This window comes from Syngnathus leptorhynchus, chromosome 1, assembly GCF_054491065.1.
Source record: "Syngnathus leptorhynchus isolate UIUO chromosome 1, UIUO_Slep, whole genome shotgun sequence".
Taxonomy (NCBI): Eukaryota; Metazoa; Chordata; class Actinopteri; order Syngnathiformes; family Syngnathidae; genus Syngnathus; species Syngnathus leptorhynchus.
In genome coordinates, this window is record NC_141195.1 from 23,188,007 (window position 1) to 23,214,035 (window position 26,029).

The window sequence follows — 26,029 nt, forward strand, 5'->3', positions numbered from 1 at the left end:
ACTGTGAACCGTGTCATCACAATTGCACTCAAGGGTGGGACTGCTGGCCTTTATCAGGATTATTTGTTTGAATCGCCCAAACGTCACGTTTGTCACGTTTGTCACGTTTGTCACGTTTGTCACGTTTGTCTCTTGCAGATGCTCAGGCCCAGGACTCGGTGATTGTTTGGAGACCGTGAGACTGGCTGCTAGCGGGTGAGTTTTTCCGCCTGTACTTCCCAATTGTGGGGTTAGCATCGTGAGGCTTGTGGCTAGCGTTTGGATTCTTCTATTGGACTTGATTACATTCAAATAGACGCTTGTATCAGTTCCTCTTTGAGATGTAAGTTTTGCGCAGCTGTGCGCAAGCCGCAAGAAGATGCGTTTGATCTTATCTGGTCTCTTGGTTTGCTCCTGCCACATGAAGCAAATGGCGACATGGCTTTCCAACTTTCCTTTGAGCTGTTTGTGACCTGTGTGCCCCATGTCTCCACCCTATCATCTTCACTCTGAAGTGGCCAGATCACAGGCATCGCCTTAGGTGTGCCAGCTGGCCTCATATTCTGCCTGGTGTTGTTTTTCTTGGGCCTGCTCTACCACCGAGGCCTGGCCATCCGCCGCAAGAGAGCCATGCGGAGGTACCTTGAAAGCGGAGAGGTGAGTCAGTCCCACCTCCGTGCAGCGGTCGAGATGCCCTCAGGCTAGGATGAATCTTGTGTCTTGGCAGAGTTTTGAGCCACTGGGTCCCGGGGAGAAAGGAACCAAGGTTCACGCGCACAACCTGAAGCCCTCAGAGCTAAAAAAGCTCAAAGTTCTGGGATCCGGTGTCTTTGGCATAGTGCACAGGGTAGCCCATCGTCTGCTTGTCATTTGTAGCCCGATATGTGACTGCGGCTCAACTGCTTGTTTCCGCTTCAAAGGGCTTTTGGACTCCAGATGGAGAGACGGTGAAGATCCCGGTGGCCATCAAGACTCTCCAGGACAGCTCAGGCCGTCAGAGCTTCACTGAGATAACTGATGTGAGAATGGTACATCTGAAAATGAGCATCCAGGGTTGGAGTCCATCGACCGTGTACCTTCTCCACGCAGCGCATGCTTGCCATGGGCAGCCTGGACCACCCCTACATCGTGAGACTTTTGGGCATCTGTCCCGGCTCCAGTCTGCAGCTGATCACCCAGCTCAGTTCCTTGGGTTCCTTGCTGGAGCACGTCAGGCGGCACAAGAACAGCCTGGGCCCCCAGCGTCTGCTCAACTGGTGCGTGCAAATAGCAAAAGTAAGTCATCCACTCAGGTCCGCACGGTGCCGCCGGCCCGAGTGCACCTCGCTGACGTGTTTCCTACCAGGGGATGTATTACTTGGAGGAACACAGCGTGGTACACAGGAACCTGGCGGCACGCAACATCCTACTGAAGAACAACTACCAGGTCCAGATCTCAGACTACGCCGTCGCAGATCTCCTTTATCCCGATGACAAGAAATACATCTACACCAACACCAAGGTCCCCCACCCCCCTCCCGTCCCATTCCCCGCCGCACGTTGTTATCTGCCGACTCGATGCCTTTGACGTTCTTGTGCAGACTCCCATTAAATGGATGGCTCTGGAAAGCATCTTGTTTAGAAGATACACTCATCAAAGTGACGTGTGGAGTTATGGTGAGCTGGCCGATTACGATCGATTCGAGTATTATGTCGGCGTTTCATAAAAAAAAATAAAAAAACTCTCGCTCTTTGGAGCAGGAGTGACAGTATGGGAGATGATGTCTTTCGGGGCGGAGCCTTACGGCTCGGCACCGGCCCAGGAGGTGCCGTGTTTGCTGGAGAAGGGTGAACGTCTGTCACAGCCGCCCATCTGCACCATCGATGTCTACATGGTCATGGTCAAATGTGAGTGGCGTAAAAGCCCAGGCGGTGGCGCGTACGGACAGGATGTGAAAGCCGGCTGGGTGTTTCCGTCTCAGGTTGGATGATTGATGAAAACATAAGGCCCACCTTCAAAGAGCTGGCTAGCGACTTTACACGCATGGCGAGAGATCCGCCCAGATACCTGGTCATCAAGGTGAGATGCTCATCATCTGATGGAAACGTGGAAATTCCCATTTGGTTTTCTTCTGCAGCTGGAAGGGGAGGACGATAGCACCTCGCGGGATATCCAGCGCAGAGATTCTGAGCGAGGGCTGCTCGACCCCGATTTGGTGGATGAAGATGAGGAGGCTCTGCAGGAAGGTTTCCAAACACCTCCTCTGCAACATTCGCCCTCGTGGAGTCTCTCTCGTTCAAGGATGAATTCGTATCGGGTAACGAGATGAACACGTTTTTATGGGGGGGACGGGGACTTTATCTTCAGCAGTGAGCATTATTCTCGTGACATTGTAGGGCGCTGCCGTACCTGTTGGTTACCTGCCCATGACTCCAAATCCTGTTGAAAGCCTTTTTCAGGTTAGATACACACACACACTGGAAAGAGGAGCTAAATGTATTTATATATATTTTTTTAATCGTCTACAATCATGAAACTTTGACTCTACTGCCCCCTGTAGCATTGACAGGGTCGTGCTCAGCTTCTTTTCCCCATTTCTACTCTAATATCTTGAGTACGTGTGGCCAATTTCAGTTGACTGTCCTTTTTTTTTGTAAAGCTGCGCTTCCAAAGGTCCCGCCGGAGCTCGGTGCGAACTCTGCCGGAAAGGTCAGAGGTCAGAGGGAATAGCAGGGAGGCAGACGAAGGTTTCAGGACCGGCGCTCCACACAGGTCTCGGCTTGGCTCGGACAGGGCCGCCCCTCGGGCGGACAGGCACAGAAAGCTCTCCACGGCATCGAGTCCGTCTTCACACAAGATGTGGACATCCGGCGGTGAGGAGGAGGAGGAGGCAGACCACTCTGGTTATGTCCCTCCTGGAACACCTAGCACTCCAGAAAGAGGTAAAAGACCAAATGTGAAGGGCGCACATAATTTGATTGACATAAATGAGAGCCAGTCCCTTTGCTTATGTCATTTCTCACAAGCTGGAAAAGTCACGCCCGGATTCAACAAAGTGAAAAGTTTGGCCCTGGAGTATGAGGTGATGAGCCACAAATCTGAAGGTGACCTTTGCTCGGCAAAGGGTAACTCCTCACGGGTTGATACCCCATCGCCACCTTCTCCGGCCGCTTTCTTACCTGCCCACGAGGACACGTTGACACCAGTTCCAGCCATTGGCGATCAGCAGGTAAACGAGAACCTCGAGGACAATTTGGCCACAGAGAAGCATCAGTGTAGTATGGAGAAGCAGATCCAAGCCAAGGAGGACCGTGTGCGTTCGCCTCAGGGGAAAGGCAGGTATGAATACATGGACATAAGACGCCGTGACTCCACGGAGGAAGAGCAGCAGAGACGTGAGACATCCGCAGCGGAGGAGTCGGATGGAACACGCGAGGAAGAGGAGACCCAATTAGCGGAGGCGCACGAGTGCCATCACACAAATAAACAATTAGCACTTCGAGGTAATGCGCCAGATACGCTCGCGAATGACGAAGGGAAGGAGTATGAGGATATGGCCACATTTGAAGGAAACGCCAGCGGCCAGGACCAAGCGACCTACCAGAACCTCCCAGTGAAGGGGGAGGCGGGCGGCGGCAGGTGCCCGGGGATCGGGGGATACATCAAGGTGTGCGCGGGCATGGGAGAACCTGGTGGCAGCTCTTCCTTTGACAATCCAGACTACTGGCATAGCAGATTGTTCCTCAAGCCTGATGCTGTTCGGACCTAGTCGGCGGAGGACAAGCGTGTGCTTTGTCATGTTTTCCATTGGAGCATCAAAAAGTTGAGATGCATTTTGCTGGAGAGCAAGTGTAGAATAAGCAGAGATGAACTCACCGGATTTCTGTATTGTGCCATTTTTTTTTTTGTACCTTCAGGATTTAATGGATGGAGAGTTGCCATCATTTTGTATGCTCGCTGTACACTGATGACATTATGTCAAATACAAAAAAAAACGGTTTTATACACTTGTTTGTTTAATTAAACCTCCCTTTTGGCTCCTGAAAAACTACCCGACTTTTGATTTATTTTCAAAATAATACTTACCCGAAGCATTTGTGTTCATCTAAGTACAAATACAGTAATCCCTCCTACTTCGCGGCTTCAACTATCGCGGCTTCGCTATATCGCGGGTTTTCAAAAATGCGGAAATGAATTATTTTATCGCAGAAATTTCATCATTTCACGAGGTTTCGCGGCCACTTGAGTTTCTTCATTTTCCTTTAATAATGATAGCTTACGTTTAAAAGTGAAATGAATAAATTAAAGAGTCAGTACAGTATACTTTATCGTCACATGTGACTTCAGGGCGTTCTCGCTGTTGTATATTTTGGACTAACTCATGTTCCGTAGTGGGAAAACCCCGGATGTGGGAGGGGGAGCTTCGGGGACGTTCAGTGTCGCGATGTACGGCCAGTGAACTGACTGTGATGAAAGGAATAAAGCAGTACCCATCACGTCGTTGTCCGAACCATGCTTGCTACATCAGAACCTGGAAAATAGTAAAGATATAACACTCTCCACCGGCGGTGGCCTTCATCTGGACATAGCAATACACTGTTAGTCTCGTCGCTAAGGCATGAATGCGGAGCGCACAGTCCATTGATATGAAAGTCCCCTAGCAGCGAGCTGGTTGATGTCAGCGATAAAAATAGAATATCTTCCAAGAATAGCTCAAAAAAATCTAGTTTCTATTTCGCGGAAATTCCCATTTCGCGGTTGGGTCTGGAACGTAACCCCCGCGAAGTAGGAGGGATCACTGTAGTGCCGTTTGCAAACCAAACAACAGGAGCATGACGGTGATTATCTTGACTTGAGTGGAACGTGTCTTTGGCAAGGGGTGGGATCTCGCGGTTGTGGCTTGTCGGCGTGCGTGGGACGTTGTGCGGCGCCTAGCTGACACTCGGATTGTTGGGTGGGGAGAAAGAAAGTTCCTCTGACAACTTAGACATTCTGTCAACATGTCGGGGGATGAAGAAAAAACGGAGCAGACGGTCGCCGATGACTTGGTGGTGACCAAGTATAAGATGGCAGCCGAGATCGCCAACCGTAAGTGGTTCAGGAACGTGACAGCAGCTCAGCTCCCGAATGTCGAGCTTCGTTTCACGTTAGCTAGCTTGAGGCATGCAGACAGTCGCCCACCAACCGTGTGTGGCCGGCAGCTGCAGCTGTTGAGCCGCAACAAACGTTCTAAGCTCAAAAAAAGGCCCCAAATTTCAAAACCTCCCCGAACCGAATCTCGGTCCTTATATTTGGCTCGAACTTGTCTTGTAACGTGGCGAATCGTTTGTCGCCATGCTGTTGTCCTTATTAGCAGCGGCTAGCTTGGCTGCTAAATGGCTGAGTAACGCAAGCTAGGTGCTGCTAACTGATAACGTCGACAAAGTATACTAATACAAATGTGTACATACAAAGACATTTTTCAAAAGGTGTTATATAACATGATATATAGTTAAAGACGTCAACGGGAGCCTCTCGTGATGAGTGGACGAGTCAAGAGGTATTCATTTGCGCTAATTTGTGTTTTTAGAAATGACTCAAATCATTTCTGCACGCTGCACTGCACAGACTAAGGAAACAAAAACGAGAAATATGACTCACCGCATACGTTTTTTTTTTATAACACGACCTCATGTACAAGGCGTTGAAATATAAGTGGGAGGAAAATGTTGCGGTAATGTCGCCGTGTTTCGAACTTCAACCACAATGCATGTCAACAAACATTTGCACGTGCATTTTCAGCTGCACAAGTAAATTGAATTTTTTAATCGAGTACTTTCCATCGACCTGGTTGGAAAGTCCGTAAATTAGTTATTGGACCAACCCTTTTGTCTGCATTTATTGTAGCGAAGATAGCTTGTTTGTGTTTCAAATAAGCTATTTGTAATGAAACGAATTCAGAGAAAAAACATCTTCAATTGCAGACAAATGAATTTCTTGATGACACACTTCAAATATCAGAATTTGTTGACAAGCCCAACTTTCCGCCATTTAATGGCCGCGCCTTTTTGTCAATTTTACAGAGGCCTTGAAGATAGTGGTTGAGACGGCCATGTCTGGCGTATCTGTGCTCAGCCTGTGTGAAAAAGGAGATGCCTTCATCTCAACAGAAAGTGGAAAAATCTTCAAGAAGGAGAAGGACATGAAGAAAGGTGCGCCGTTTGGCTGTCCCTCCCCGTTCCGTTGTCATCCAATTCAAACGCTTTGTCTCCCCTCCCCAGGCATCGCTTTTCCGACATGCGTGTCAGTGAATAACTGCGTGTGCCATCACTCTCCGCTCAAGAGTGACCCCGATGTGGCCCTTAAGGACGGGGACCTCGTCAAAGTGTGAGCTCCCGGAAGGTTGAAACTGCACGCAGTTGAGGTGTTAGCATGTTCCTCACGCTTTCCTGTCTTGTTGACCCGTTTAGTGATCTCGGCGTGCACGTGGACGGCTTCATAGCCAACGTGGCTCACAGCTTTGTTGTCGGTGTGACCAAGGTAAAGGGAGAAGAAGAAAAAAATTGAATTTACTTGACCGCTTCTCACACGGCGTCCACCCGTGTCCGCAGGAAAAGCCCCTGACGGGTCGCAAGGCCGACGCCATCGTGGCAGCTCACCTGTGCGCCGAGGCCGCCCTGCGGCTCGTCAAGCCGGGAAACCAGGTGACATTCTCGCGCCGTGGCCGCGGCGCACTCTCGCGTGGCTTCCGCTCGTTCCAATAGCTCGTTTGTGCCTCCGTCTCAGAACACGCAAGTGACCGAAGCGTGGAACAAGATCGCCAAGTCGTTCAAGTGCACGCCGATCGAAGGTGAGTGTCTCCTCGTCCGGCTGTGCGGTCGGCGCGCCTAATTTGACACGCTTGTTCATAGGCCTGCTGTCCCATCAGCTGAAACAACACGTCATCGACGGAGACAAAACCATCATCCAAAATCCAACGGACCAGCAAAGGTGCGTGCACTGAGCAAGGAGATATGGCGTCTTGCCGCCGAGCGGTGACGTACAGCTTTGCTCGCCGCGGACCGTGACGTGAATTTTAGGATTGTGATATCTGCTAGCTAGCGTAGCGGTGCGAACTGGGTTTTCGCTCCCTCGTTCATTTCATTGTTCCGCAGAGGTGCCGATTCCATATTAACCTCACTTTGCGCTCGCAGGAAGGACCACGAGAAGGCCGACTTTGAGGTGCATGAAGTGTACGCGGTGGATGTGCTCGTCAGCACAGGCGAGGGGAAGGTGAGACCAAAAAAAAAAAACCGTCTTTCCCGCTTTGTGAGCGGCAAGCACGCATCATCAAATGGAACCAAACGCCGCTTTGTTTTGCAAACCAGGCAAAGGACGGCGGTCTGAGGACCACCGTTTACAAACGAGACCCCAACAAAGTGTACGGATTAAAGATGAAGACCTCTCGGACCTTCTTCAGCGAGATGGAGAGACGCTTTGATAAAATGGCTTTCACGCTGAGGTATTGTTCTTTACGTTCTTTTTTTTTTTATCCAATAGAACAACAATTCAAGTGTTTTTAATTAAAAAGCAGACATGGAGGATGTCGCGTTGTGGCGAGCCCAAAGGAAACCAGAACGTGAATCAAAACACATAATTCGATAGAATGTGAAACAATGGAACAGCTTCTGCACTGGCGCTTTTTTGCCACCAGGTGGCAGTATGACCCCAACGGAATAAGCGCAAACTGCAGAAATATTTCTCAATTCCAATGCTGATGAAAGAATGTTTCGATGGGACGCATGCTGATGCAGTGTTTGTGTTCAAACAAAGCGGCAAAAGACAAACCCTATGATTTTTGATTTTTTTTTTTTTTTCAGAGCGTTTGAGGACGAAGGCAAGGCCAGGCTGGGTGTGGTGGAGTGCGCCAAGCACGAGCTGCTGCAGCCCTTCAATGTTCTCCAGGAGAAGGAAGGTGAGCTTCCGCCTCGCCCGCTCGCTCGCAGGCCGCCGACAACCTGACCCGAGCCGAGCTCATTTTGTGTGCAGGGGAGTTTGTCGCTCAGTTCAAGTTCACCGTGCTGCTCATGCCCAACGGACCACTGCGAATCACAAACAGCCTCTACGAACCCGAAATGTACAAGTCGGAGAACGAGGTGGAGGACGTCGAGTTGAAGGTGAGAAGCGTTTGACGAATGGGACTCCGCTGCCAGGGGGAAAAAAAAAAAAAAAACCTCGTCTGACTAATGGACCCTCCAAAAGCTGGCTTGGCACTCGCAAAGCCGTCAACAATGTTGATGTACGGTGTCTTGCTCTTGGGAGGTTATCAAAGTCATTTTCATTATTTATTTATTTTTTTACAGGCTTTGCTTCAAAGCTCAACCAGTCGTAAGACGCAGAAGAAAAAGAAAAAGAAGGTGAGTTCCGTCCGGCATTTGGGAGTTGCGTTTGCTTGCTGCGCCTCTCATTCTGATCTTTTCATCAAGGCCACAAAGACGGTGGAGAACGCAACAGGACAGTCGACGGAAGCCGCGGAATAAATCTGAGCAACGTGTGACATCAGACGAAGAACGGACGTCGTATTCGCTTCTGTCCCCGTTGTCGGAAGCCCTTGTGACAAGGTGGCACCTCTGGAATCCAACACGTATCAGTCTGGGATGAGGCCGCTCTTAAATTGATAGATTTTTAACAAACACACACACACACACACACACACTGACACATCCTGAGTAAATCTTAATTATCCTTGAAAGAGAATTTGCCATTCGGAGCAAAATCTCATTGGAGCGTTTAACCGGTTGACTTTGAGCCTCATCCCATTTTGCCACACGAAAAGATATCGTTGAATAAAATTGACTTTGAGCGACATGTCAAGGATGTTCAAAATAGTGTCATTGAGGCACGGCAAGGAAACATAACTTGAATTTGGGTGCTCACAATGTTGTCAGAATCTTAAATCCCGATGCAACTACTACGGCTCGAGTTACACTTACGACACCAGCGGTCGGCGCGACTTTGTATACACGTCAAGGTGTCAGGGATACTTGTTGGACGATAGCGAGCGCAAGAAGAGGAGAATCAATTGAAGCGATTTTTCTCAACTGCGTACGTTCCAACCTGTTAGCGGTTTCCGCATTCAAATCGTGTGCCTCCCTCCAGCAGGTCTGACAGTCTGTGTTTACATAAGACCTCCAATGATGGTTGCTTTTGTATAACCAAAACACACTTTTAAAGGCTATTTTTGGAATCATTAAAGAGACATGCGACATCCTGTGTGAATGTTTTCTTTTGGATTGTGCGGGTCATTTTAAACCGCATAAGAATATAAAACCCTTTTTTTAAATATCAAGTCTGGCCATTTAATCCATGTTAATTTTAATTAACATTGCTAACTGCATTGTTTTTTTTTGTTTTTTTAGATTTTTGGTGGATTCGTCTGGGTGTAACGGACAAAGCACATACATGAAACATTTTAAAGCTGTTTTGCTGCTAAATTCATTCTCTGGGTCTATTAACTAATTCAGAGAGCCCATCATCGAATTTAGAAATTATGGAACATTTATTTGACGGTGTTAGCACCTACTCGCTGTATTAAGTCCTTTAAATTGTAATTGAAGCATAATATCTGAAGAGGGCAGTAATATGCTAAATCGCCGTCTATGTTGTCAGAAATATAAACGAAGAAGAAGAATGCTGACCGGAAATGCAGCGGCAGCCATCATGCGTTGCCATTTGCTAAAGCACGACTAAAAAAACGCCAATGTAGACTGTTGTCTTCGATGTTTGTACAATATTTTCTGTCTCTACAGCGAAAATGCCACAGTGTGTGGCATACGATTGTTCCAATAGGTCTGGGAGAAGCTCAACATGCACATTTCATCGGTAAGAATGCGATTATAAATGCTGCTTTTTTTTCCATGTATATTCTTCGATACATAGCAGCTTATTGTGAAAGAAATCAAACGCGTGGGATAGATAGATATATGGAGGTGTCTTTATGATTGTGCATAATAGAAAGAGAAAATGATGGCAACTGTGCAGGTGATCATAATGGCCGTTTCTCAAGGTGAAGAACGCAGAGTATGGCCTCGTAAACTCCCCCAAGTGGCGTCTTTCTTCCGAAGAACGCCCGTCGATTCGTAAATATGAACGCTTATGTGTTTCTAACACATCATTTGCTCCAAGCTTCCATCACACCCGCGACTCTCGTGAGGATGCGCAGTGCAGATAGACGATGGATGGATGGAAGGAAGGAACTATTTTGGCCGCGACTGATGACGTTTCCGAGATCGCAGGAACGCAAATTGAGAAAACAGCGGATGTCAAGAGTGTTAGGTTTTACAAATTATCTTGATCTATGATTATGTTGGAATGTAGACTAGAATTATTAAATTTGTTGAAACCTTTTACCTTTCCTTGACTCTGAAAAGTTGAACCATACACTTGTTGAAACTTTCCAAATGGTGTGGAAACATTCATCTAAAATGCTCCTCTATTTTTTATTTCCACGACCTTCTAAAAGAATGAGCTGGGACCCTCCGCACTGATGAACCAGTTGCTGAGGTGACCACCAAACATGTCCAATGTCACCCCCCCCCCCCCCCCCCCCACCCACCCACCCTACTTGTTCTCAATAAATATGCTCTTGTAAGAGTCCAAAGGCAGACTTTGTTCGAACATTGCTGTACCTACAGTAACGAACAAATTCTCCACTTGCAAGTGCATACTGTCTCTCATGTGGTTCTTGCAAAATAAGTTAGAGTGGGAACATGTACTCTTGATACTAGAGTTTACTGTAAATAAAATCAAAAGTAGTCATTTAGATGGAAAATTGGATCTTCTTCATGAATTGGAATCATATTCACGGGTGTGAAATAAGCAGGAGATGTTGATTAAAGGGGGTGTCATGGTTCGTTTGTTCATTTACAAGGAAATCATGTTATGATGACGCAGCAATGGTAGATCATTAAAGATCATGAAACGCACTTTGATTGAACAGATTCCCCAAGGATGAAAAACTGTGCAGAGAGTGGGTGCAAGCGTTGAGGAGGAAGAACTTCACGGCGACGCCCGGTGTCACGTTGCTCTGCAGCGACCATTTCCTGGAAGCCGACTTTGACCGAAGTGGCCAGACGACTCGGCTCAAGCAAGGCGTCGTACCGAGCGTCTTTAAATTTCCTCTATGGCTGCAAAAGGTCGGTGGTCAGCAGAAGTGTCCAAGAAAGATTCTTTGAGAAGGATCTTCACGTTTGCCATTGACATTTTCATCCAAATGCATACTCAATTTGTTCTCCGCTTTTATTTATTTTTTTTAAACAGAAACTGAAGGTGCGGAAAGCCGCTTCGCCCAAACCCCAAACGGACACGACAGCCGCCGCAGCGTCGACGACGCGACTTTCCGCGCCGGATCACAACTACTGCCTTGACCCCGACCCCCGAAAGGTGAAGCGCAAGCTGGACAGCGCCCAAGACACCATCAGAAGCCTTCAGAGAAAAATGAAGGTTTCTCATCAGAAAACGCGACGTTTGAGGAAAAGAGTGGAGAGCTTGACGAGCATTTTGAAAGAGCTGAAGAGCAACGGCAAGGTTTCGGCCGATAGCGCCCAGATTCTGGCTTCAACTTTTCTGGAGTCCTTCACACTCTCCTTAATTGAGGAGTCGAGCGACGGTCAATTACCGACTTGACAAAAATTGTTGTTCACTGCTGCTTTGAGTTTTATAAGATGTGAGATGTACTCAAACTCCATGTCCACGTGTTTGAGAAACAAAAGGCACAAAAATAGACTTGATGATAACAGAAATGACTTGTCAAGTCATTGAATTCAAGTCGAACTAAGTCTCATGGATGCCAAGTCAGCTCGAGTCTTAGAAGATTTTGTAGTAAAAATAGCAACTTAACCCAGGTCATGTTGATCCATTTGGAAGATGTAGAAAAGAATAAATTCAACTTTGTCTCCTAGCTGGTTTTTCATGTTAGTTTTTTTTTTTTAATATACCAAAAAAAAAGCATCATGTTATGTTGTTGTTGCTTTTTTTTTTTAGGTCCCATGAACTTTGTTTGGAAACGAACATAGTTATTAAGTCAACTTGAGTCCAAGTCATGAGATTGGAGTTGTCTGGATGCAATGGGCAACAAAGGATTACATTCCAAATGTAAAAGCATTTACATTCCTGCTAAATCCCTGATATTAATCGGATCTGGATTTTTCTTTCCCCGCAGACCATCACTGTACATAAAAAATAATGTCATTTTGGCACTGTTACATTTGATTATAGCACTTTAAATGTTTATATGAGGTCCCTAAATCAACACGTTTTGGTTACAGATCATAATTCGTCTGTTTTTGTTGCGCTCTAATGATTAAACTCGACTATCAGAAACGCTGGACTCATTTTCCCAGAATGCACCGCTCCTTAGTGACGTTTCATGCTACTCCTAATGACGCATCTTTATGACGTCAATTCTGAGACTGCTTTTCTTTGAACGGTGCGTATAATCGTATATTGACGCCATAATCCGAGTCAATCTGCTCCGTATGAATATAATTTAACTAATATTTTATCTGTATCCGATACTTTTCAGACTGACCCGTTCGCTATGCGAGCCAAGGTATGTGCCCCCACACTTTTATAGGATGAAATGACTTTCTTCGTGGCGCTAACGCTTGTTAGCTAGCTCGTTACCAAAATGCGTTTACATTACAATAGAATGTTTAACGAAACTTAAAATGTTCGGGATTGTTATCGCAATTTAATATGAATCCATGCTGACTGCATTTATACGTAGCCGTTTTTTACATTTGCAAATGTTTTCCTACTCCGCAGTGGAGGAAGAAGCGCATGCGCAGGTGAGCATATTTACTGTTGTCATGCTTGTTGGTTGTTTACTTCAAAACGCCTCAATCATGAATTCATCCTGTAGACTGAAGCGTAAAAGGAGAAAGATGAGACAGAGGTCCAAGTAAGACCATCCCGAATTCAGGCACTTGCCCATATCTCGATCGATCGACGGACGGATGGATGGATGGATGGAAGGAAGGAAGGAAGTCTTAACAGTAAAAAGCGCGTCCTCGACATAATGAGTTGACGCCTGCAGGTTGCTGTTGGACTTTTCCTCTGGATTTTCTGGACTCGCGCGTCCTGGACTTTCTGGTCTTTCAACTTTGCTTCACTGTTCAACCTTGTGTTTTTATGTTGATTAAAGGTTTGGGTGTAGAAACAGTTGCTTGTGTTTGTACTACATTTTAGGATTTCCTTTCCCCCACTGCTACTTCAGATGTCATTTGGTGCAAACTAACAAAACGATTGATGATGGTAAGTTAAACAAACTGCATACTTGTTATGAAATATTAATTCTCAGTTGCTGTATTTTAGCAATTAATCAAGGGGGGGTACCCTTAACTTTAGTTTTCTGTTATTCTTTATGCCCCTAACCCTGCAATGAAACTGCAGCTAAAATGACCAATGAATACGAGTGGATCCATGTCAGAAGAGTTATTTTCCAAATCTATGAACATGTTTCGCTTTTTGAGCAGCATCCAGGTCGCAGATTTATTTTGGATAAATGAAAGATGAATGGGAGCCTTTCAATCCAATGTCCTGACCATTCCAAAGTCAAATCCAATTTCTCTCTAGCTCTTAATCGCAGACGAGTCTCAAAAGAGCTTCCACGTGCCCTTATTTGGCAATATTAACAATGTCACATGATCTTGACTCCCAGAAGGGCAAGGAAAATAATTTGAAAAAATAAGCAACCTTGCGTAGGGGGTCACCGATGGAGGATTCAACAATTCCCGATTGGGCAACATTTTGCGCATTTGTCAAATAGTTTCAGTGTGTCCCAAACACTTTGCAGCTTTCTAAAGGTCATGGATGGGTCACTTTTTTACATTTTTATATCTGACTGATGTAATCCACATCCCATGACTTGCATGCCAGTGGGAATGTCGCAACATTTGCTTCAGAGTTTCTTTGCCAATCTTATAACTTGGAACCTTTGGAATGTGAGGCAGAAAAGCAAACCACTCTACCACCGTGCTGCCTGCTTCTAATGTCCTAAGTCAACAAATGATGCAAAAGACCCGTGACTGCCGCTTGTGTTTCTCGTGTCTGTGAGGTTCTTCATGTTGCTCAGCTGACCCTCGCTGAACCATGTGACTTTGTCCAACTTTTAAATGATGCAGCAAAATCAAGACGTTATGCTGCTTTACGTTTCAAACACACTTATTTAATTGGAATCTTTTGTCACAGCAAAAACACGCATACTTTTGGTGTTTTCCCACAACTTCATGGATGCTTGTTTCTCCCAAACAATTCCAATTCCTGCAGCTAATTAGTTCTCTCAGGCCATCACCAAGCAGCCACGCTCATGTTTGCATGAGAACTCATCCAACTTTGAGCAAATATCACTAATTGGCTGAATCCCGGCAACCGTTGCCACTCGAGCCTTCGTCAAGTGAAGGTCGCATCCTCGTGACATTCAACTGTTGCCATGCAGGAGCAACCCATGATGTGACATTTAAGTCGCTTTTGTCATTTTAAGATCCAAATATACAATATTAAATATTGTGAAGACATTGGTCATTTTCGTGTTAAGACTTCTGCCGGTCTCGGATAGCCTGGAAAGGTCTGCAACCTGGACTTTGTTGGATGTAGTCATCGTTAAGGACCGGCTCCGTTCTAACGCCGTTGTCGTGCTCGGCTCGGTTCGGCTCAGCTCGGCAGGCTGCCGCAGTAGATAATCGCTTGTGCATGCAGGCAGCATGCAGCTTTTCCTCCCGCTTTTGAAAAGATAACAAACCATCGTTGCATGGCGGCATGCGTGACGAGGGGCTCCCGGGGATGTTATTGATTCGGATTATTTGGAAATTGATTTATTGGCCATGCGCGTGAGTGTTAAATTCGTGCACGAGAGTTAATCGTGGGATTTCACGTCAATCTGCCAGCCAGCCGGCTTTGACGTGAGAGAGGAGGAGAGAGCCAGAGAGAGAGAGAGAGAGCCAGAGAGAGAGAGAGAGAGAGAGAGAGACCGCCCTTAAAGCTCACTGCTGCCTGCAGAAGACACGTCCACCAAAAACGCCACTTTGTCGTTTTTGGTGCTCTGCAGAAGCAAGCCAAGCGTGAAGTGCGGAATCTCATCATGATTTAATCCACGCATGTGCTGCCATTAACGCTTATGCGAGCTAAGTCTTGGCGAAGGCCAAAGGGGAGAAAAACAGAGAAGGGCGGGTTGAGGAGAGCGAGCTCAAGTCAGAAGCGGAGGTCCAACGTGTCGTGCGTGCCATGCCATCCGCGGAAGATGAGGCAGAGGCGGCCGTGAGCGGAGGCACAGCGGGGACGGACAGCAGTAGCTCACCGCCGCCGCTGGGCCAAGCCCCCGCAGGAGAACGCGCGGTGAGCGCCTTGTGGTCCTTCGCCAAATGCTTAGGCGCGCTCCTGCCCGTCTACCTGGCAGGATATTATGGCTTCAGCATCTCCCTGGTCCTGCTCGGGCTCATGGTCTATATGGGCTGGAAGCATAGTCGACAGGATAAAGCCAGGAGGCTCAACGCGGCCATGTACCTCCTGGAAAACGAGGTGCAATTCACCACGGAGAAGATCTTCCGAATCAAGCGGGATCTGCCTCCTTGGGTAAGGACCATCCTTTGCAATTTCTTGTGCCGAAGTCAGTCTGAGCGAGGTGCATGCCCACCGGCGATGGATAGAGTGATTAACTGATTGATCAGGCAATTTGCAAGTTGCTTTTAATTGAGTCTCCTTCCCTGTATACTCATTTTTCGGAACAAATAAGGGAAAGCCTCGGGGATTACGCATGAAGAAAAAAAAAATGCATGAAGTTATGAATCGCGTAGTGCACCACCATATCTGGTTCGAGAGCATCACCGGGCACGCGCTCGTGCGTGTGCGTGTATGTAGAGAGAGACAGCAAAGCTCCATCGAATGATGTCAGAAAAGAATAGAAGGACAGTTTGAGGTCAGTTAAGGTGCAATTTCCACTAAGACAGGCACGAGAGGTAAATTCTTGAAATGTGAAGTAGCTGCTTGGAGCTTTTCCAGGGTCCCCATAGGGTACATATGTTCCCAAGACCCAAAACATCAAGTGTCGACTCCCGTGGTGACGTATTGCTTTCCGAGTGTGTTTTTGGCTCCAGTTCCTGCCATTTGTCTTCCATTCTCATGCCATTAGCGCTTAATAAATTGCATCACAATTAGTATTCATCACGTCGGCGGGCGTTGAGTGGAGTTGAGCACTTTGTGGCCGGTGTGTTGTGAAAATACACTTTTGTCAAACCTTTCTTGCTTCATGTGATGCTTTTCAACATTCTTAAGGTTTGATATGAATAATGTCGACTCCAGGCGTCTACAACGTCAACGTTGAGGTTGACTTGATTTCCCGTTCTTAACTTTTAATCATCAACTTTGCAAAGACGGAGCGACATTCTCCTTTCAGATGCAATAATGCGCTCTTTGTTCCCCGCAATGTCGCTCGGAAAAAATCTGCTCACGAGTTATTTCATGCTCTCCTGTCACGTTTGTGTTGCCTGACCTTTGGGAATTCTTCACAGGTGACCTTCCCGGATGTGGAGAAAGCAGAGTGGCTAAATAAGGTCAGTTGTTGTTGTTTTTTTTTCTTCCATCTTATTTTAAATGTATTCTGAAATAAACTAACAAGCTCAGCCTCACTCTGATTTTTTGGGTCGCCCCTGTGACTCGCTCGAGCCCAAAAGGTTATTGGAGCGCTAAAGCCCGACAGTGGCCTCACGCTACGCTTCACAGCCGAATGCTGACGCGGACGCCGGCTGTCCGGCTGACAGACCTTTAGAAAATTAACATTGTGATTTGATGATGGAAACACCAAAGTCGCCATGTTTTGTTTCACACTGTCTAAAATGGAATGATGGGAAAGTGATGATTGAGAGATTTCTTTTTTTTCCATCTGCAATTTGACCTTTGCTCTCATGTCGGGGGTGGGGGATAGTTATTTTTACGCATGTGCAGCACTAATATTTTCCAATTTTAATCCATTTTGATTTGATCAGGAAACATTAGGTGAAAGGGATTTAAAAAAAAATATTTTTACCGAAAACAGTTGTTTGGGAGGGCTTGTTTCTACCCATGATAACAATATTTGGGAAAAGGTTTGTTCACGCAAGAGGCTTTTTAACAGTACAGTTAACAATAGCGCAATTTTATTCAATTTTCTAATCATTTTTTTGTCCAGTACATCAAACTCTCATAATAATATTATTCATAATAATGATTATAAAAATACAAATAATACGTAATACAGCAACATACAGTACTTAGTAATATTTATAAATTAAGATTGAGCAAGAGCAGGATTTTTTTTTTTTTAAATCTCAGCTATAAATAACAATGCAAGGTATCTCCATATCACGCAAGCTTTTAAAGGTCAAACTTAAAACCCCAAAATGAAAAAAAAATCTCCAATACCCAAGATGGTAGAAAAAAATCCCAACATAGTTTTAAATGACATTGCAGGACACTTAAAGCAAAAGCTTGAATAAAGCCTGCAAGCACGTTGACTGGATCACATGTCCTCCTTTGTTTAGATGCTGCAGCAAGCGTGGCCCTTCATAGGCCACTTTGTGGAAAAGTTACTTCTGGAGACCATCGCTCCAACCATCCGAGCTTCCAGCATTCATCTGCAAACCTTGAGCTTCACCAAAGTCAACCTCGGAGACAAGGTATGGCCTTGCCCCTCCCCCCCCCATGTATCTTGTAAAAAAAAAAAAAAGTTTATTTGTTTGAAACTTTCCATTAGGTCGATTGCCTTCGCTGTGCGTAATCGCAGTTGTTGTCTTGACAGGCTTTAAAAGTGGTTGGCGTCAAAGCTCACACAGAGCACGACAGAAGACAAGTCATGTTGGATTTGTACCTCAGGTAATTTTTTTTCTGTGCAAGAAACCAGTCCGTCTAGTCAGACATTGAGATGATCCTGAGATGTTTATCCTCGTTAGTTTGTTTAAGACAAAACGGTATTCTCGTTGCATCTCATCACATCAGCTATTAAGCGCGCGTCTTCCCACAGCTACGCCGGCGACGCCGAGATCAACGTGGAAATCAAAAAGTATTTCTGCAAAGCTGGGGTCAAAGGAATTCAGGTATGAAGGCCATGGTCACAACAAAAAACACATATCCCAAATCGTCGTTCCTCCTTGAAATCAACGCAAATGCCATTAATTTGTACCAGCCTCCCCACTAAAATTATTTTTAGGAGAATATGAGTAGAAGTTGAACAATGAAACAGTTTGCACCGAACCCTAGCTGTTGTATGTAACTTGGCCACTGGGGGCAGTATAAAACAAAAAATACACAGTCAAGCATTTGACTCAACTACTTTAAGCACAAATATGAAAACAAAAGTCTTGCCCCACGTTCCAATATGTGATATATGACGCGTTGGCGGTAAGCTAGCATTGCTTTAAATACGCAATGACCTTTGTATTTATTTTGACAGTCAACCTTTGGTGGTTGCTGCCATCAAGAGCTCGAAAGCTTTTAACTCTATTTGCCAAACTCTCAATTGTCTTTGTCAAGGCAAAAAAATAAAAAATCAAGCGAATGTTGACGTATATCTAAATAGTAAAAGGTGTGCTGCTTGTGTGCGCAGCTCCAAGGCAAACTGCGAGTCATCCTCGAGCCTCTGATTGGAGACGTTCCACTGGTTGGAGCCATCACCATGTTCTTCATCCGCCGACCTGTGAGTTGACCCAAGTTACCATTTTTTTATTTATTTTTTCCAAATTGTTGATCTTGAAGAACTCTCATTACGTGATAGAAACTGGACATCAACTGGACGGGTCTGACCAACCTGTTGGACATCCCTGGACTCAAGTGAGTTGACTCCATAATTTCATTTTCACAAATGAGTGCCCCTATCTTCCCCAAGCAACTTCATCCTGGCTTTAATTGCAGCGCCATGTCGGACACCATGATAATGGATGCCATCGCTTCCCAATTGGTCCTCCCCAACCGCCTCACCATTCCCCTGGTGGCCGACCTGCAGGTGGCGCAGCTGCGCTCCCCTCTGCCCAGGGTAAGCGTCTGGGTGAGGCGTAGCCCGGGCAACCGTCGCAATCCACGTTGCCGATGATGTCTCTCTGCATTTGGCGCTAGGGAGTCGTGCGCATCCACCTGCTGGAGGCCGAAGATCTGACCGCCAAGGACACCGTCATCAAGGGCTTGATCGACGGCAAGTCGGACCCCTACGCCGTGCTTCGCGTGGGAACGCAGATCTTCACCTCACGTCACGTGGACAGCAACCTGAATCCGCAGTGGAGGGAAATGTATGAGGTGAGAGTGCTGAGAGTGAAAAAAAAACGGGCTTTCGAGCGCCTCGTTGTTGGCTGCGAGTGCACGACATGGAGAAAAGGTGGAAGCGGGAGTATTTATTTTTATTTTTTTTCAATGGCCCATGCGACAGCCAACGTGGGGCTCAGAGTGGTCGTCTCCCAAGGCGCAGGTCGGGCGTTCGATCCCCGGCCGTTGTGACCACGTAGCAAGACACCGAACCGACAGTTACTCCTGAAGCTCTTTGAGTAGCAAAGGCAGAAAAGCACAATGCGAGTGATGGCCCGTTTATCCAATGGGCTTTCCAGCTAACGCCTCGTCAGGGGACGGGTGTGTCAAACTCAAGGTCCAGGGGCCAGATACGGCCCGTCACATCATTTTATGTGGCCCGCGAAGACAAATCTTGGATCGACTTTATGTGTCAATACTAAAATGACAAATTGTCTTCACTTTTTAAAAACAGAGCTCTGAGTTCTGAGAAAGATGCGAGAGGAAATCTTTTGGGTCTGATGGGATTTAGGAGACATTTAACGGTTTAGGTTTCATTTTGACATTTTTGTGGATTTTGGCTGGGTTGTCAACAACACTTTTCTGTGGCGTGTCCAATCGACAGGATGTTTACTTTCTCTTGACAGGAACTTGCAAAGGAACAAAAATATACTGAACCATGAGATTGTTGTTGGTTGCCACGGTAACCAAACACTGTAATTCCTCACGTGTTTCAGTTAATAATAATTCATGTGATGCGCCTTTGACTTCCTTAAAAGAATGACTCGGGACGTTTCTGACTTGGGACACTTTCAGAGAAAAACAGCTTCGCGAAGATTTAATCTTCTTCGGAAGCAGGAAATCGCAACTTCTCTGATAAGCACTACTTTGCGGAAACATTTCTCTCATGGCCATGTTTGACTTCTCATTTGCTTGGGGACAAATATTTGGGTCGTTTTTAAAAGTTCAACCAAAACTCAAGGATGAAACTGAGCAATGTGAGTGTGTGTGTTCTGTGTGTGTGTGTGTGTGTGTGTGTGTGTGTGTGTGTGTGTGTGTGTGTGTATGTGTGGTCTTCCATTGATGCAAACGTGTTAGGTGATTGTCCACGAAGTACCTGGTCAAGAGTTGGAAGTGGAAGTGTTTGACAAGGACCCAGACCAGGATGACTTCCTGGGCAGGTATGCGTCTGGTTCTCATGCAATTTGTGGAATGATTGTCCATTTCATCCAACTTGTCTGGTCTCTTTCAGAGTCAAGGTGGATCTGGCTATTGTGAAGCAAGCCCGAGTTGTGGATGATGTAAGTTTTTTCTGGAGCCTCTCAACTTGAAAAAATGGCCGACTTTAGTTTGCATGTGACAACGGCCATGAGTCACATGGACAGTGAATCCTCGTGAGCCACTCCGGTACTCGCTTTGGGATTGAAATGTGTGATTAAAGGACAAAAATGTGTCTCGTGTTTATGCGACTGGGATGTTTTGTTTTTGTGTGTGTGCAGTGGTTCAATCTGAGGGACGTCCCATCCGGCAGCGTCCACCTCCGACTGGAATGGCTCTCTCTGCTCTCGTCCGCCGACAGATTAACCGAGGTGACAATTTGCCTCAAACAAAAGAGAGCCTAAATCCTTCGAATAATGTGTGATAAAAAAGAAAAAATTAAATCATTTTTTTTTCTTTTTATTCAGACATAAGAATAAATTTGAACTATTTTCGTTGAACATTTTCTTTTTCTGTTCATACCAAATGTCCTCCAGGTGATCCAGAGAAACCAAAACCTGACCAGCAAAACCACAGATCCACCATCTGCCGCCATCTTGGCCGTCTATCTCGATCAAGCTCAGGATCTGCCTGTAAGATGATCGTCTCTGGGACGCCGTATCATTTTATTTTATTTTTTGCACCATTTGATCTGATTTGATTCTGTTTCAGATGAGAAAGGGAAATAAGGACCCGAGCCCAATGGTGCAAATTTCCATTCAGGATACGACGAAAGAGAGCAAGGTTAGCGAGGGCCGTGCTAACAGATCATCAAACGAAACTTTTGCTCTACAAAGGAGCATCAAACAGCTGCAGCTCATTCAGCGTAGAACTTTCGACGGCTTGAAGCCAAACATTTTGACTTCCTGGTTTGATCACCTCTGCTTGAAACAAACTCAATCTGCCTTGCCCTTTTCTTGCAGACTTGCTACGGTTGCAGCCACCCCGTGTGGGAGGACGCTTTTACCTTCTTCATCCAGGATCCTCGCAAACAAGATATCGACATTCAAGTAATGACTTGAAGAACGCTTGACCGGAGAAGACGGCAATCGTAACTTTTGTGTTCAATCAGGTGAAGGACGACGACCGAGCTTTCTCCCTGGGTAGTCTGAGCATCCCTCTGGCCCGCCTTCTAGCCTCCCCTGAGCTCACCATGGACCAGTGGTTCCAGTTGGACAATTCCACTTCTGCCGGCCGCATCTACATCAAGATTGTTCTACGGGTTGGTGGTTGACCCCGAAGTTGTTTTGTCGTGTATCTGACAATCCGCAGTGACCCTGCTTGTGTCCAGGTTTTGTGGTTAAGCGATGACGCCACACCCACCACGCCGTCGCCCCGCCCGTTAGCTCCCGGTTCAGGACCAGGTCACGGCGGGATCACAGCGGAACTAAACCCGATGGGGCCTGGCGGCTTAGGCAAACCTCCGCCGTCACGCCCGCAGCACACCACGCCCGACCCGGAGTTTGCAACCGAGGTACTAAAAAAGAATGGCGTAATGTTTTGTGAAGGTGTGAATGTTGCCTTGAGTGCACCCAGAGATTGGTTTGCATGTTTTTGTCCGCAGGGGGTGCTTCGGATCCACCTGTTGGAGGCCCAAAACCTGATAGCCAAGGACAACTTCATGGGGGGCATGGTGAAAGGCAAGAGTGACCCCTATGTCAAGATCCGAGTGGCTGGAATTACCTTCCGCAGTCACACCATCAAAGAGAACCTCAATCCAGTCTGGAATGAACTCTATGAGGTTTGGGCTCCTCTTATTTATTTTATTTTATTTTATTTTATTTTATTTTATTTTATTTTATTTGGTTTGGTTTTATTTTATTTTGTTTTATTTTATTTTATTTTATTTTATTTTGTTTTATTTGATTTTGTTTGATTTGATTTGATTTGATTTGATTTGATTTTGTTTTATTTTATTTTATTTTGTTTTGTTTTATTTGATTTTGTTTGATTTCATTTTATTTTATTTTATTTTATTTTATTTTATTTTATTTATTTATTTTATTTATTTATTTATTTATTTATTTATTTATTTATTTATAAATGTATTTAATTTTATTCTGTTCTATTTATTTATTCATCATTTTGTTTATTTATTTATTCATGTATTTATAAATGTGTGTATGTATTTAATTTTATTCTGTTCTATTGATTTATTCATCATTTTGTTTATTTATTTATTTATCTATTGTTATTCTATTTTTATTGATTGATTCATTGATTGATTTATGGATTGATTTTTGGGGCATGCGCTTGCGTGGCTCACATCAAACGTCCTGCAATGTTTTTAGGTGATTTTGACTCAGCTCCCTGGCCAAGAGATCCAATTTGACTTATTTGACAAGGACATTGATCAAGATGACTTCCTGGGAAGGTGAGTCAGCACTCGACACACGCAAAGGTCTCGTCCCAACGGCGTCATCTCTCTTTGCAGGTTCAAAGTGAATTTACGAGATATCATCAGTGCACAGTTTATCAATACGGTGAGTTGCGTGTGGCAGCATTTGAAATCTTTTCTTTTTTTCCAATGACGTCCGCGTTGTCGTTCCAGTGGTACACGTTGAGCGACGTCAAGTCCGGTCGAGTTCACCTGCTCCTCGAATGGCTGCCCAGGGTGTCCGACCTACTCAAACTGGAGCAGGTCCAATCAAAATTGTTTGTGTCAGGAGTCCTCATCCGCTCTTATAATCTAAAATCTCTTTTTTCCCCCCCCCCCCCCCGAAAAAAAAAGATTCTGCAGTACCAGTCGCAGCAGTTATTCCAGAACAAAGTTGTGCCGTCGGCAGCCGTGCTCTTTGTGTACGTGGAGCGAGCTCATGGCCTGGCCGTAAGATCACGTCGTCATCATCATCATCATCATTCATTTCAAATTTCACTGACTCTTCACTATTCTTCATTTCAGTTGAAGAAAAGTGGGAAGGAGCCCAAAGTTGGAGCTGAGGTGATTCTCAAAAATGTATCCCACAAAACCAAGGTAAGGTCCAAAGTGTGTATGGACGCATCCCTCCATGCCCCTGCACTCTCTCAACTTTTTTTTTTGCCGCTAAGGTCTGCGAGCGGTCCACATCGCCCCGATGGGATGAAGCCTTCCACTTCTTGGTTCGAGATCCCAGAGAGGAATCGCTCACGGTGAAGGTGCGTATCTTCAGTACCGTGAGCAATTTGTCTCCAAGGTGATCCGTGGTGTCTCCCTTCAGCTGTCTCACAGTTGGGGCCAGGCTCTGGGCTCCACCACGCTCACGCTGAGGGAGGTGATGGCCGAGCCCAACTTGGTTCTGGACCGCTGGCTGGCTTTGGACGGAGCTCTGCCGGAGAGCCAGATCCTGCTGAGGGCGACGCTTAAGGTAGGTTGATTCTTTTTTTTCTTTTTGGGCACTCATCTTGTTTGTCTTGCAGATCTTGGACACGCAGTTGGCGACGCTGTGCCGCAGGGCCCCGGGGGACCTGGACAACACGGGCGACGTGGTCATTCCCAGATGGGATCCATCCCATCTGGATCTCAGACACCGGACAGGATTCGCCATGTGCGTCACCTTGACCCGTCTTGATTTCCTTCTCCCTCCGCTGGTAAGTAGATGTTGCCGTTTGTGACCTTTAGGGGCAGCGATGGCGCAACGTCTTCAAGCCAGGTGAAGCTCAGCCTCGGATACGCCACGGAGGAGAGCCGGCTTTTCGTCACCGTCCACGCGTGCAGGTCTGGTTTTGTATGGCCGTGTCGCCAAAAGATGGCAGCGGTTCAAGTTTGTGCTTACGTCCCCTCGCAGAGCCCTGACGGCTTGCTCCAAAGACGGCGCCGACTCTTACGTGACGTTTATGCTGCTGCCGGACAAGAAAGGCACCACCAAGAGGAGAACCGCCACCAAGAAGAGAGACCTCAACCCGGAATTTAACGAGAGGTAACGAGACGTTGCGGCTGACGTGTTATGCGTGTCAATTATGGACAACAAATCTGATGTGTCATGGCAAAAGCTAGCTAGCTAGCTAGCTGGCACTCTTCATCAAACTCCTTCATGCTGCTGAATTTGCAGATTTTTTTTTTTTTTAATCCTGTGAGGTCATCGTGGTCCACCTTTGTTAATGTTCACCACACAAAATGGACAACTTGAGTTTTGCGGGGCCACTATTTTTGAAAAACTATTTTGACTTTTTCCGGTCTGACCTTATGTTTTGATTTGTGTGATTCTAGTGATGCTATTTCTGCTTTTTTCCCCCCAAAGGTTTGACTTTGAGCTCTCGTTGGAGGAGTCACTGCAGAAGAAGCTGGACCTATCGGTGAAGAACAGCGTCTCCTTCATGAGCCGAGAGAGGGAGCTTCTTGGCAAAGTAAGTCAGCTCCAATATTGTACTCGGCAGGAAAAAATCTCCCAAATCCGCCATCGTTGTGCAACTTGTTAAGTGACCCAAGTCCCATCAAGTGAGATTGACCAGGTTCCCTTACGCCTACAGCTGCAGCTGGACCTGGACCAGATTGACCTGAAGAGCGGAGTCACACAGTGGTAAAGATTTCGAGCGCGCCGGCCCAAATCCGCCGAGCGTTCATCGAGTCTTTCTGTCTTTGCAGGTACGATTTGCTACCAGAGTCAAGCTAGGAGAATCCACCACTGATCTTCGCTACGTTTTCACATTTGTTGTCGCTTGCCTGCTCTGTGAGTTGTGCGCGTGTATTCAGCTTTCACGGCATTTTCCATCTTTGCTGAAGATAAGGAAGACAAAAAAAAAAAAAAGCTCCATAAAACAGCAATCCATCAGTATTTATGGGGGGGGGGGGGGGGGGGAGCCAGCTTGTCATCCAAAATTTTAGCAGTGCTGTCGCAGACTCGTTCTTCTTTGGCTGAATGGATCTTTCATAATGCAACTATGTTGCGCAAATGACCACTTTGTATGAAGAAAGAAATGATAATATATATACAAATCTATATAAAAGTCCTTTTCGAATCGAAGGGCTCGATATCGCAAGGTACGTACGTTGTACACATTTGTAGCCTCCGACCTGACGAAAAAAGAGTTTTTTTTTTTTACAGATCCCGATATTGCTTTGTTTGTGCGTTTCTATTGTCGCCTTAATAAGTATTCTACGACTTTGAAAGGTTTCCAAATTATGTTCCAAATGGAGTTTTCTATGCTTTGTGTTGTTTTTTTCTAAACGGAAGTATCACCAAATGAGAGCGACCCTCTGACAACTGAGCTGAGAAAACTGTAAGCAGTTTCCATCACTGTGCTTTTATCAAGAGAAAACTTTTGACGCTACACAAATCTCATGGCATGAACGCTGGCTTTCTCGCATTTGTCGTGTTAGATGCAACAAGTTAGTGGCGCAAAGTAAGAAATTAGAAAGTAGTAGTGGCACTTTATCACTGTGACGCTTGCTCGCTCATGTGTTATCAAAACATCTGAATGTTGATGCTGACAACTGATGTGTTTTTTTTTTTTGGGTTAAACTTAATATACATGATATAATATGAGCTTTGAAGTTGCGGAATAAAGTTTGCATTCCCTTAATTGCTTTGTCAGTCTTTTTTTTACCTGAAATGTAGTAAAAAATGAACAAGAGAT

General features: G+C 45.9%; 4 protein-coding genes and 1 long non-coding RNA gene across 8 annotated transcripts in view; all 5 read left to right on the forward strand.

The window, feature by feature from the left end:
- erbb3b (erb-b2 receptor tyrosine kinase 3b) overlaps positions 1-3,854 on the forward strand; it is a 9,200-nt gene extending 5,346 nt beyond the window's left edge. Inside the window, exons 15-28 of the mRNA XM_085914812.1 lie at positions 1-34; positions 139-195; positions 495-636; positions 707-826; positions 900-998; positions 1,069-1,254; positions 1,325-1,480; positions 1,560-1,635; positions 1,720-1,866; positions 1,941-2,038; positions 2,097-2,276; positions 2,356-2,418; positions 2,619-2,901; positions 2,986-3,854. The exon at positions 1-34 is cut by the window's left edge and continues 124 nt beyond it. Coding sequence (XP_085770938.1) covers positions 1-34; positions 139-195; positions 495-636; positions 707-826; positions 900-998; positions 1,069-1,254; positions 1,325-1,480; positions 1,560-1,635; positions 1,720-1,866; positions 1,941-2,038; positions 2,097-2,276; positions 2,356-2,418; positions 2,619-2,901; positions 2,986-3,728 — 2,384 coding nt within the window. The 3' untranslated portion in view covers positions 3,729-3,854. The remainder of the gene's footprint in view (positions 35-138; positions 196-494; positions 637-706; positions 827-899; positions 999-1,068; positions 1,255-1,324; positions 1,481-1,559; positions 1,636-1,719; positions 1,867-1,940; positions 2,039-2,096; positions 2,277-2,355; positions 2,419-2,618; positions 2,902-2,985) is intronic.
- Positions 3,855-4,808: 954 nt separating this feature from the next.
- On the forward strand, positions 4,809-9,185 carry LOC147062786 (proliferation-associated protein 2G4-like). The gene is made up of 13 exons (XM_085920114.1): positions 4,809-5,047; positions 6,022-6,150; positions 6,220-6,325; positions 6,409-6,478; positions 6,550-6,642; positions 6,725-6,788; positions 6,850-6,928; positions 7,132-7,210; positions 7,306-7,439; positions 7,798-7,892; positions 7,967-8,094; positions 8,281-8,334; positions 8,404-9,185. The coding sequence occupies exons 1-13, from the start codon at positions 4,960-4,962 to the stop codon at positions 8,455-8,457; spliced, it is 1,173 nt and encodes a 390-aa protein (XP_085776240.1). The 5' UTR covers positions 4,809-4,959; the 3' UTR covers positions 8,458-9,185.
- A 439-nt stretch (positions 9,186-9,624) lies between these two features.
- On the forward strand, positions 9,625-12,231 carry LOC147062787 (THAP domain-containing protein 2-like). Of its 3 annotated transcripts, XM_085919637.1 has the most exons (5): positions 9,661-9,799; positions 10,103-10,252; positions 10,440-10,480; positions 10,917-11,112; positions 11,237-12,231. In XM_085919637.1, the coding sequence occupies exons 3-5, from the start codon at positions 10,464-10,466 to the stop codon at positions 11,600-11,602; spliced, it is 579 nt and encodes a 192-aa protein (XP_085775763.1). In that variant the 5' UTR covers positions 9,661-9,799; positions 10,103-10,252; positions 10,440-10,463; the 3' UTR covers positions 11,603-12,231. The 3 variants fall into 3 exon arrangements, with proteins under 3 accessions (XP_085775761.1, XP_085775762.1, XP_085775763.1); XM_085919636.1 differs by lacking the exon at positions 10,103-10,252 and having other exon boundaries at positions 9,659-9,799; XM_085919635.1 differs by lacking the exons at positions 10,103-10,252; positions 10,440-10,480 and having other exon boundaries at positions 9,625-9,799; positions 11,237-12,229.
- Positions 12,232-12,324: 93 nt separating this feature from the next.
- On the forward strand, positions 12,325-13,138 carry LOC147062788 (uncharacterized). 2 transcript variants are annotated; one of them, XR_015067053.1, is made up of 4 exons: positions 12,325-12,404; positions 12,501-12,527; positions 12,743-12,765; positions 12,840-13,138. It is a non-coding gene; the product is annotated as an uncharacterized LOC147062788 (long non-coding RNA). The 2 variants fall into 2 exon arrangements; XR_015067051.1 differs by having other exon boundaries at positions 12,396-12,527.
- A 1,874-nt stretch (positions 13,139-15,012) lies between these two features.
- On the forward strand, positions 15,013-25,225 carry esyt1a (extended synaptotagmin-like protein 1a). Its single transcript, XM_085905869.1, has 31 exons — positions 15,013-15,547; positions 16,483-16,524; positions 17,491-17,625; positions 17,748-17,821; positions 17,970-18,042; positions 18,552-18,641; positions 18,720-18,775; positions 18,857-18,977; positions 19,058-19,234; positions 20,318-20,400; positions 20,472-20,520; positions 20,719-20,808; positions 20,974-21,069; positions 21,149-21,220; positions 21,400-21,486; positions 21,549-21,698; positions 21,768-21,950; positions 22,041-22,217; positions 22,768-22,850; positions 22,911-22,959; positions 23,028-23,117; positions 23,208-23,303; positions 23,379-23,450; positions 23,525-23,611; positions 23,674-23,820; positions 23,873-24,000; positions 24,075-24,170; positions 24,241-24,372; positions 24,694-24,799; positions 24,923-24,972; positions 25,038-25,225. Exons 1-31 carry the CDS (start codon positions 15,200-15,202, stop codon positions 25,063-25,065), a joined length of 3,267 nt encoding a protein of 1,088 aa, XP_085761995.1. The 5' UTR covers positions 15,013-15,199; the 3' UTR covers positions 25,066-25,225.
- The last annotated feature ends 804 nt before the right edge of the window (positions 25,226-26,029 follow it).

What these genes read in the sequence shown, in the direction of transcription:
- LOC147062786 (XM_085920114.1), top strand. Translation starts at nt 4,960, where the DNA reads ATGTCGGGGGATGAAGAAAAAACGGAGCAGACGGTCGCCGATGACTTG. An exon ending in TCGTCAAGCCGGGAAACCAG is followed by an intron (nt 6,643 to 6,724) that starts GTGACATTCTCG and finishes CCTCCGTCTCAG; the next exon opens with AACACGCAAGTGACCGAAGC. An exon ending in TCAGCACAGGCGAGGGGAAG is followed by an intron (nt 7,211 to 7,305) that starts GTGAGACCAAAA and finishes TTTGCAAACCAG; the next exon opens with GCAAAGGACGGCGGTCTGAG.
- esyt1a (XM_085905869.1), top strand. Translation starts at nt 15,200, where the DNA reads ATGCCATCCGCGGAAGATGAGGCAGAGGCGGCCGTGAGCGGAGGCACA. An exon ending in AGCGGGATCTGCCTCCTTGG is followed by an intron (nt 15,548 to 16,482) that starts GTAAGGACCATC and finishes AATTCTTCACAG; the next exon opens with GTGACCTTCCCGGATGTGGA. An exon ending in AAGTCAACCTCGGAGACAAG is followed by an intron (nt 17,626 to 17,747) that starts GTATGGCCTTGC and finishes TTGTCTTGACAG; the next exon opens with GCTTTAAAAGTGGTTGGCGT.
- LOC147062787 (XM_085919635.1), top strand. Translation starts at nt 9,732, where the DNA reads ATGCCACAGTGTGTGGCATACGATTGTTCCAATAGGTCTGGGAGAAGC. An exon ending in TCAACATGCACATTTCATCG is followed by an intron (nt 9,800 to 10,916) that starts GTAAGAATGCGA and finishes TTGATTGAACAG; the next exon opens with ATTCCCCAAGGATGAAAAAC. An exon ending in TTCCTCTATGGCTGCAAAAG is followed by an intron (nt 11,113 to 11,236) that starts GTCGGTGGTCAG and finishes TTTTTTAAACAG; the next exon opens with AAACTGAAGGTGCGGAAAGC.